Source organism: Notolabrus celidotus, chromosome 18 (assembly GCF_009762535.1).
Source record: "Notolabrus celidotus isolate fNotCel1 chromosome 18, fNotCel1.pri, whole genome shotgun sequence".
NCBI lineage: Eukaryota > Metazoa > Chordata > Actinopteri > Labriformes > Labridae > Notolabrus > Notolabrus celidotus.
Window position 1 is genome coordinate 9,694,406 of NC_048289.1, and position 10,687 is coordinate 9,705,092.

Genomic DNA, 10,687 nt, shown 5'->3' on the forward strand with positions numbered 1-10,687 from the left:
ATTTATTTATTTATTTATTTGTTTGTTTATTTGTTTATTTGTTTATCTTATTGGGCTTTTTGGCCTTTATTGATAGGTCAGCTGAAGAGAGACAGGAAATGTGGGGAGTAGAGAGTGGGGGAAGACATGCAGCAAATGGTCGACCAGGCGGGAATCGAACCAGCAACCTCTGGGACAAGGACTACAGCCTCTATATGTGGGACGCTTAGGCCGCTAGTCCATCAGTGCCCCATGTTTATTTATTTTTTTATTTTTTTATTTATTTGTTTATTTATTTGTTTATTTATTTGTTTATTTATTTTATTTTTCTATTTTCTATTTTATTCATTCATCAGTATTACTTTTACGACTGACTACTCAATTTCCAGCTCTTGTGTATAACTCATCTCTCTCTATTTTATTTATGTTGCTTTTTTACAATCTGCTCCGTACAAAGTGTTCAAGAAGTATTAATAAAGTTGGTTTGTGGAAATACATAATACAATAGTTTCCAGAGTTAGAAATATGAATGCAGTTCAAATGAGCAGGATATTATTTATATACAATAATATACCCGCATATGTCTGTTAGGTTTGCTAAGTTAGCTATGCAAGAGTTAAATACTTAGCAGCAATATTATTAATAGACAAACTACAGTAGAGGATCTATCCATGTGTTATTTTAATCACTATTTGATCTATATTTGGGTTATAAGGTTATAATTAGGTGTAGTATAGACATATTATAAACTGGTGCCACTTCCAAAGACTGATAGCAGGAGGTTACAAAGAGAAGGAATTATTTTACTTTCTTTCCTTTTGTCACCTCTAAGGATATTTTTCAAGATTGCCTTTATTAGACAGGACAGATATAGAAAGCCTAGAAATAATTAGAATGAGAGAAGGCTAGATGCACATCATGCCTTTGTGCAAAGGACGCCTGCTCTGCCATCTGAGCCATGCTCGCGCCCTGAGAGAAGAATTCTTTGATACTGAAAAAGAGCTCTGAGCCTCAGTGATGCAGCTCACATCGAGGAGGGGGGAGGGGGAGTGAAAACAATGGTGATATTTGCAGAAGGAGGTGCGTCCATTCCCAAACTGCAGCATCTCTACAGGGTTGTTTAAATCACAGGTTACCATTCAAACACGTTGGTGTAAACCTCAAAGCCTCTTCCCCCCAAATAAGAGGACAAAGAAAACCCACCTGATGCTGTTCTGACTGAGTTGTAAGCAGCTAAGTCTGCTACATCTACTTTTAAAACATGAAACTTTCAAATCAAGGAGGGAAGCTGATAACACCGCAGGTCCTAGTAAACAAAACTTGATTTGCATAAAACAACCTCAATGTCCAGGCTAGCCCCTAAAATATTTAAAGCAGTGCTAAAACCTTATCAGGGCGACTTCCAGCGGTGAAAACACATGACGCAAACACACCGGGAGCAACACAAACAATGGCAGTGCTTTTGGTTTGTCTTGACTCAGCCTTTGAGTTTAGGATTATAATGAATTATGATGTAACGTTTTAATTTGGGGTGAATGTGTTAATAAGTGAGGACCTGCTAATAAAAGTGGCAGCATGGATGTGTACATAATGCAGCTGCAGGCTAAGGTTGTCTGTTATCTGCTTCAGCAAACAGCCACTAATAGAGTCAGTCATGTGAACACTGCAGGTTCTTTATTAACATGAACACTTTCCTTCTCACTCTCTGACTCTGTCTCTCTCTCCACTGACACACCGAGGACTAAAGTGATACTCCACAAGCCACCACCATGAGTGTTGTTGGGACTGGATGAGGCCTATCTGTGGGTGTGAAATCCAAGAGATCATTATTAAAGTGATACTTTAATCAAAGACAATGAACACTACTCACTTTACTTCCCAGCTCACAACAATCATTGTTTTTATGGCTTGTCTAGTTTGTCACATAGTTAAAGCTAGGGTTGGTAGTCACAGAAAACTAGCATGAATTTGAATGTAGCATGTCCTCAGGACTCCGTCTAACCCATAGACTGTATAGAATATGGACGTAGTATCCGTGACGTCACCCATCTGTTCCTGAGAGCTGTTTTGAAGCAAATCGATGGCGGCAGCCATATTGGAAATGCGGAACTCAACCAGGCAGAGTGTGACGTAGTGTGAGCCTCCTAGCCAACAGCTGTGTGTTCCCGACCGGGAGTCACGTCAGTCATGTCCTTATTTGGGCAAAAACTGGTAATCTTAATATCTTCTGAACCGTCATGTTAGAAAAAAATTCACCCCCCCGTACAGTGTGTGCCGATAGAGAAATTAGCTTTGTAGGGCCAAGATGTTTTTTGAACCAGGCTGTGAACATGTTAATTCATGCTGCAAAGATCGTCTTTTTCCCATTCATCTCTATGAGGTTTCCGGTGTTTCTGCAGCCAGCCTCAAGCGGATTTTCGATGTATTGCAGTTTATAACACTTCTGCATGGCCTTCATCGTTTGAGACTGGAGTTTGCAGCTTGGTCTAACCCCTCCCCCCCTCCCCTCAGAGCTCCTCCAAAATGACGTCCCCGCTCACATGCATGAGCGCCTCTGATTCGCGACCATATGATCGTGACTGATTCAAAACATCACTGTGTTTTGCACTACGACAACTAATGTCTCACTCAGCGGTAAGAAAACACCAAAACATTATCATAGTGAAAGTTACAAACACAAACTAACATGGCTATTGTTAGTACTCACAACTGTCATGCTAGCATTGTCCAGCTGTACCGGTCTCAAGAAATCAATTTTCTGTAGGACTTACTAAATGGCATTCATTCTTTTGCTTGTCAGAGCCCCCCGTGGTGAGAGCTTTTTAGACTCTGACTCAGGGAAATGTATGCGCAGGAGGCGGGCAGAACGGCAGGACAGGATTTGATTGGTTTCATAAATTAGACCCGAATGACGGGGGTGTTTTCCAAGTTTTACTCCAGCTGTAGATAGCTGTTTTTTTTCACTCTTTTTTTAAGAACACATTATGTATTGATTGCCATCGGGACATAAAGATCATTTTAACCAGTATATCAAAAAGTGTATCTAAATCTGACTACCAACCCCAGCTTTAATATGAACTACACTGAGAGGGTTTTCATCTTTGACATACACATCTCTCTCTCTCTCTCTCTCTCTCTCTCTCTCTCTCTCTCTCTCTCTCTCTCTCTCTCTCTCTCTCTCTCTCTCTCTCTCTCTCTCTCTAAGACACCATTGAATGCTGCAGAGCAATGTAGATTGATTTCATCTTCATTCCCCGACCTGAGTCTGCTTAGACCTGTATGTTTTTTCCAGCCGTAAATATTTAGTGACTTTATCTCTTTAAAAGGGTCCCTGCTTTAAGCGGTTATCACGAGGGCAGAGGGAGGGTGTGCGTGTATGTTGGAGGTGCTGTAGGTATGACATAACAGCCAGGCAGGCTGCACAGGAGCAGAGCCTGGAGGTGGGAGAGCAGCGTGCTGTTTGCACGGATTTGAAAATCAAGTCACTTCTCAGGAGCAGGAGCCTTCGTGTTCAGCTGCTGAACGCTGGTGCTGTGGCAGAAAGGTCTCAAGGAAGACACAAAGAGTAGCTTTTTATTTCAACATGGATAAATGGAATATAAGGTTAATACTTAAACACTTGCTCTTGTTTCTAACTAACTGTAAGATAAAGACAATAAACTTATGCAACATTAAACAACACTCTTTGGGGGGGGCTCTTATTTTGGAGAGTTCTGCAATGTGCCTGCAGTACGTACATCCGCCCCGGGCAGCCAGACTTGCATACGTCAGATAAAATTGCATACCAGGATGTTATTTTCCTGCCAGTAAGCTTTGAGTCTAAAAATAATCAAGAGTAGTCCCTGCTCAAGGAAGTAGACCAATAAAAAACAGACTTACTTGAAAAAGGTTAAATTGCCCACGACTACGAACATATCTATCTACGATACACAACTTGTAACAACATAATCCTAAATGTCACCCTAGTTAAGGTCAATGAAAACTCTACATGGTTCACAAGTAAGACGGTATGATTTGGAGTGTTTTGTGTCTCAATGTGTCTCTCTTTCACTCTCTGTTACAGGATGAGACGGGAGCCTACGTGATCGACAGAGACCCCACATACTTTGGACCCATCCTGAACTACTTGCGGCACGGCAAACTGGTCTACAACAAGGAGCTGGCTGAAGAAGGTCTTTGATCTGCTTTGACTCCTCAGTGGGCACTGGGTGCATGACTTTGTTATCATAGAAATAAGGAAATGATCAGACATCACTGTAGGATATTTTTCTCCTTCAGTGTCATGTAGCTCTGTAGTTAAGTTCAGGAAAGATCTGGAAAGTGAGCCTGAAGGAATGAAAGGATGGTTATAGGATAGTGGAAAAAAGTTAGCAAAAGGTTAAAGTAAGATATTAACGATTAAGCAAACTAAAAGTAATCATTATGGTTCAACTTTATGAAAAGAGTAACATCCACTTGTGCAGTTTTAATATGTGAGAAAGACTCAGTTCAAAGTAATGTGTCAAATGTTAGGTGATGATGAATAGGATCAGAGCTGTCAGGTTCAGGATCCACTGAGCTTCAGTATTCTTAATGCAGCTGAGTCACGTGTGCCTTTGTTCCAAGGTGTCCTGGAGGAGGCTGAGTTTTACAACATCACCCCGCTGATCAAACTGATCAAAGAGAGGATCGTGGAGAGGGACTCCAAAGCCACGCAGGTATACAAACAACTAGTCCAAGTGTTTAATGAGCAAAGGGTTTGCTGCTCCACGCTGCTGTCATAGCTTTAAAGAGAATCAGCTATCTCTTCAGTCACTGCTCCGGTGTTTCCAGGCAGTGTTAATAATGTGATGGTGTCAGTGTGAAGCCTTTCTATCGTTCTTCTTGTTCCTGATTTCACCCTTCTGTGCCTCCTTTCAAAGAGTGCTGCTATACATCAGGCTCCTCTCTTCTCTCCTTCCTTTTCTCTGGATGGTTGCATTTACTCTTACATAACTGCAATGCTGTACCAAACATACACCCACTAGCGTTTGCCAGGGGTTACATATTGTAGAGCATTAGAAAAAGTAGTGCTCGTGTCGCTCTTCTATGACTGTATCATTTGTTGCTCTTTGATTGAACCCCTTGCAGCGCCTCTATGTCATGTGGGCAGGGTTTAGCTCAAGCAGGTCAATGTGAGAATGGACTATCAGCTTTGTCAGAGTTATAGTATATAACCTGCATCCGTCTCCTGTCTCCTAAACCCCGTCTTCTCACTCTCCCCAGCAGGTGCCCCCCAAGCATGTTTACCGGGTGTTGCAGTGCCAAGAGGAGGAACTGACCCAGATGGTCTCCACGATGTCGGACGGCTGGAAGTTTGAGCAGGTCAGCGTGCGCGCCTGCAGAAAGCCCCGCACCGGACTGCTCTGGACTGTGGGTTGGACTCACGCTGCTGCTGACCCTTAAATCTTGACCCTTGGCCTGACCCCTTGGCCCTCACCTGAGCCCTGCTATCTGCACTCCCTAAATACGTTTAGGACTCCCGGAATGCATTTGTTTTCGGTTTATATCTCCCTTTATCAAGCCTGATCAGGGAAAGTATGGTTAGCTGACTTTTGCCAACGAGCCAAATCTTAAATATCCTCCTCTCGTCATTGAAATATATAAAGACAGGATGTCACCACACGCGCAGACGACCTGATCCTTGTTTTTTTTTTTCGCCCTCAGTCTCTTAAAAAGTGTTCAGATTCCACACAGGGTTACCCACACTCGGTATCAATCAGTGTTTTCACATTATGAGCAACCAAATGAACTCTAAATTCATTGCACATTCTCATGTCTGATTCCAACACACTAAAATAACACTAAGTAAGGACTAAAACAACAGTCACTCTGATTCCATGGTCAATGGCACTGTGAGGGATCCTTATCAGCCTCCTTGAATTAACATGAAACTGAGCATTTCCACCGTCCGTGGTTCAAGTTAGGTTTCTACATTCAGCAAATTACAGATTATCACCAGCTCTGTTGCTGTTGCCTGAATTGCAGAACAGGATGTTGCTCAAATTTTAGGGCGATAAAACTGGTGACGGTAATTTAACGTTTTTGCCACAGTGTCAACAGGCAGAGATTAAATGTGCTGGACCTCTTTACACTTATCGATTTGATATGACGTGATTGTCCCTGGCGTCGCTTTTGCTCTTGAGAATAGATTACAGTTGTTATCGAGTTTTGACCAATCAGATTCAAGTATTATACACACCCGGGTAGGGCTCAACGATTTTGGAAAATAATCTAATTGCGATTATTTTCCTTAGTATTGCGATTGCAATTTAATATGCGATTATTTTTTCAAGCTCCTCTTCTTATGTATTTTTCAACAAACACAAGCAATAAATCAATCTGTATTATAATAAACAATATCAGATTTATTATACACAAACTGTTCTTTCTCATAGACTAGACTTATGTTAAGATAAAGGCAAATGAACCATGAATTAATATGAAAGACTGTTTATTTATCTACTTGAATTACAGTTGTAAACTTACTAAATACTTTGACTTGTAGTCTTGTAAGCGTTCACCACAACTACTTAACAAAATTCTGCCAAACAAGTGTTTTAAGTTTAAAGCATGTTTCGATGTGAACCAGCCGACTGAAGGTGTTGCTCACAGCAGAGACGCTCAGCTGGGGGCTGCGGCTGAGTGACAGGTCTCTTTTTTTCTCCGCTGCTGGACTGATTCTGACCCGGTTGCGCTCCTGACTGACACCTGACCACGTAAACATGCTATTTTTTCTCAATAAGAACCAGCAGACAGAAAACTGGACACTGTGAGTCTGAAATATGATTCTGTTCAGTTGTCCTGTTGTTGTAAATCCACATGGGTCTTCACTGACTCTGCGTCTGTGGAGATTATTTATAAGTCTGCTCCACATGTTGATATTCAGCGCATTGATTATTTTGTACGCCTCAATATGATCGGTTCTTCTGCTGAGGTCATTTTTAAAGATGTCAACAACAAAACAACAAATCAAAACTTAGGGTGGCTGAAGTTGTTTTCTTCATCCCCCGCTCGCACGCGTCTCGTTCTACGGAGATTTTTGGCCGTCGGCAAACCAGCTGAAAGGTGCATTACGGCCACCTACTGCATGCATGTCACGTAAGGTTGCGTCTGTACATGAAACTTTTTTTTAATCGCCGCCTTTGCGATTTTAAAATTGCATTCTATTACATCGCGATGTTGGTTTGAATTCGATTAATCGTTCAGCCCTACACCCGGGTAATGAATACAGTTGGTATTATAAATCTGAATTTCTGCTTTGATAAGTCTCTGTTGTTTCTTGTTCTTTGTTTCTACTTCCTTTGGTATGGATATCTGAACTTCATCAGAACCAAAACAAATAGTCAATCATTCATTCAGCCAATTAACTCAAAATGTACTTACTGTGCTTTTAATCCACAATAAGAAACAGTGTCTTGTTTGAACTTCTGTAATCTGAGTATTGCTGTATTTATAGGGCTTCTTAACTAGATTACTCTGTTTTATGTTTAGTGGTGGACCAAAACAAGCCAGCGTGTCACCTATGACTAAAGGAAATTGTGTTGAATTCTATTTCTATATGTTAGTTGCAGCCTGCTCATGTCTCTGAACTGTGGCCCACACATGCTGTAAGGCTGTAGCTGCAGACCTGTGTTCATTCCCACAGTATTGACAGTCACTGGTAACAGAGTGACCCCATTTCTGCTCGCTCACAGCATGAACACAGAAAAAATTGGGACAAAAATATTGATCCATAGAGTCGCAGTAATCTCGCTGAGTGTTAACACAAGCTATTCAGGAGTGGAATGGCTTAAGTTTGTTGATGCCTCTCAGCACTGACACAGACTAACATCTCTGAGAGCTTCATGGACCCTCAGTGGGTCGTCCTGTCCACATAAGAGTCTAGTTTTGCCCGTAGATCCTCCCCAGTCCCCTGTCCTGCTGCTTTGGCACTTTGCTCCACTGCATGCTGCACAGACACGAAGCTGACCCACAGTCGTTTTGTTGTTCCCACACGTAGAGGAAGCTCCTCTGCTGACCCCCCCACCCACCTTGTTACCCCCTACCAGCATGAGCACCAGAGTCTTTCCTTGCTGTAGTGCGGGATCTCTGCTCTCTCACCCCCTTCCTTTTTCCTGCTTTTAGTTTTCTCTGCTGTACCTCCATTCTCTCTGGACACTCACTCTCTCTCTCTCTGTCTCTGTTTATCTTTCTGTATCTGTGTCTTCTTCCAGATGGTCAACATCGGCTCGTCGTACAGCTATGGAACAGAAGACCAGGCTGAGTTTCTGTGTGTCGTATCCAAGGAGCTCCACACACCTGGATCTGGACTGGGCACGGAGCAGAGCCACAAAACCAAGGTGAACACTTTTCCTTTACACACACAGTTTAAAAACTTGCTGTAGGATGGAGCTGCTGGGCTGTCCACATGTGGTGCTGTCCTTGTTCTGTGTGTGTGTGTGTTTTTGTGCTTTGTGAAAGAGAAGCGGGGTAACTCCTCTGGTTGACGGGAATGCAAGTATTCTTTGATCCTGCGCTCTCCACTCAAAGCTCCAAATGTCACTCACCTCAAAATGTCATTCACAAAATCATTCACTCCATCCTTCACGAGGCTCTCCTTTCCTTCCTGCTGTTATTGACTTTTTCTCTCGTCTACCTGTCTCTGTATCAGTCTCTTTTTTCTCTCCGTCATATGGATATATGGACAAATATGTGTCCTCCACTGTATTTGCCTCTCAGCCTTTCACAGTCCGCTCACTGACACTCATCAACATGTTCATTTTTTGTTGTTTTCTGTCTTGTTTTTTTTTTCCTTTTCTGTTGTGTTTTCCCTCCGTCCATCATGCTGAATGAAGTCGGCGGAGATGCAGGAGGAGGAAGCTGCGAAGGATGAGGAGGAAGAGCAGGAGCAGGAGGAGGAGGAGGGAGGGAGAGATACCACACCGAATGAGTGGCTTAGAGAATGAGGGAGTCATGTTTCTTTGTTCCAAACAGAGGCGGGAATGGGTGAGGAACTGTGCGCTGGACATGCTAGTGGGTAGACCTGGTAGATATTAGTGTGTGTGTGTGTGTGTGTGTGTGTGTGTGTGTGTGTGTGTGTGTGTGCGTGTGCGTGTGTGCGTGTGCGTGTGTGTGTGTGTGCATACTGTATGTGTGTGATGTCTACAGTAATCTTGGTTGTTTCATGTCACTGCATTGGGAATGACCTCTAAGATGAAAACTGACCTTATTATTATTGTGTTTAAAATGAGACCAGAAATTCTGTATGGTATGTCAACAAAATAATAACAATAACAATAATAATAATAATAATAATAATATTAAAATGCATTAGCTGACTAAAGCAGGTGGCCAGATGTAAGTTTATAACTAGTAGTGCTCTTTTTTTTTAGACACCAAAACTTCAAACAATCAAAACATTTTCTTCATTTGTCCATTTTTTGGATCCCCATCAGCAGCTACCAAAGTAGCAACAGTTCCTCCTGGCTCTACACAAATAGACAGTTTATCAAAATGTTCTGTACAAATCAGAAAACTTGCAATACAACTTACATTAAACTGAACATGTCACATTCAAGTTACAAAATAGCATTAAACTGAACACTTATGTCAAATATAACATTAAACAAGGAGAAAGAGACTTCTGCAGGACATTGAATGTTGACACTAATGTCCTCTTTAAGCCCTCTTTCGTCCCAGAGCTTTGCAGTTGATTTGCCTTCAAACATAAATGTGCGAGCAGATTGATTTAATGTGACGGGTGTGAGCAGTGTGATCATGTGGGATTTTAAACACGGTCATTAAATAAGTAAGAAAAGTGATAAATAGAAACAAAAACAACAAAAGCTTTAACAGTAATTGCAGTCATTACAAATATCTACACTTAATCCATATAATCAGTGTAATATTTGATACTGACTAAACATGATATAAGTATTGGTACAGTCTTAGTTAAGTGGCATATGTTCAAATATTATGCAGCAGTACATGTCCAAGAATCCCCCTAAAAGATCTCTTCTTTAGTTTTAGAGTCCTGAAATGAAGAGCCTCTAGCATTGTCGCTTTCTCCTAATAGGTGATCACAAAGCTTAATGTCTGGACAGCACAGGAAACTTCTCCAGGTTAATTTAACAATTATTTTAAATGAATGTGTTGTGGTACTCGTTTACCTGTTTTAAGGACTCAAATCAACCCCCCTATTAAAACACTTAGCATGTGTGATGCAGTTTGCTAATTGGCTGTTGGCTGAAAATGTCACTCGATCATGCTGTTCGTCATAATGACCTGCAGCAGTGTGTGTCTGAGTGTAAACACGGACATGCTCAGTCTGGTCTCTCAGAGACCCGACACAGCCGCACAGATATTGATCGAGCGCTGTGTCTCTGCGGGCTCTCATTACCGATGCTGTGACATGAAATATCTCTGACCTTTCAGTGTACCAGTACTGTTGGATGCCCTTCCCTGTCTGTGTACATACTGTATATGCAGTCTTGATGCAGGCTCACGCACAGTTAATACACAGCACGTAATAGAAACATGAACAGAATTGGAACACGGATGTTATGAGGCACAAGCTAAAAAAAGTGTTTGTCTTTGTTGATGTTCTCGTGGCAGTACTGTCATATGCCCTCATTGTGTCACCATTCTCATCACCATGATCACCATGATCCCAGCCAAAACATAGATTAAAATGTTCATAATGAAACTC

General features: G+C 41.8%; 1 protein-coding gene across 5 annotated transcripts in view; it reads left to right on the top strand.

Annotated features, from left to right (window-relative positions):
* Positions 1-10,687, top strand: part of kctd17 (potassium channel tetramerization domain containing 17) — a 32,086-nt gene that overhangs the window by 16,947 nt on the left and 4,452 nt on the right. The window contains exons 2-6 of one of the 5 annotated variants that reach the window (XM_034707402.1): positions 4,043-4,151; positions 4,585-4,676; positions 5,227-5,370; positions 8,214-8,339; positions 8,835-8,985. In XM_034707402.1, the coding sequence (XP_034563293.1) occupies positions 4,043-4,151; positions 4,585-4,676; positions 5,227-5,370; positions 8,214-8,339; positions 8,835-8,945 (582 nt within the window). In that variant the 3' untranslated portion in view covers positions 8,946-8,985. Of the gene's footprint in view, positions 1-4,042; positions 4,152-4,584; positions 4,677-5,223; positions 5,371-8,213; positions 8,340-8,834; positions 8,986-10,687 lie in introns of those variants that run through there. The other 4 variants (XM_034707400.1, XM_034707404.1, XM_034707399.1 and 1 more) reach the window with 4 other exon arrangements.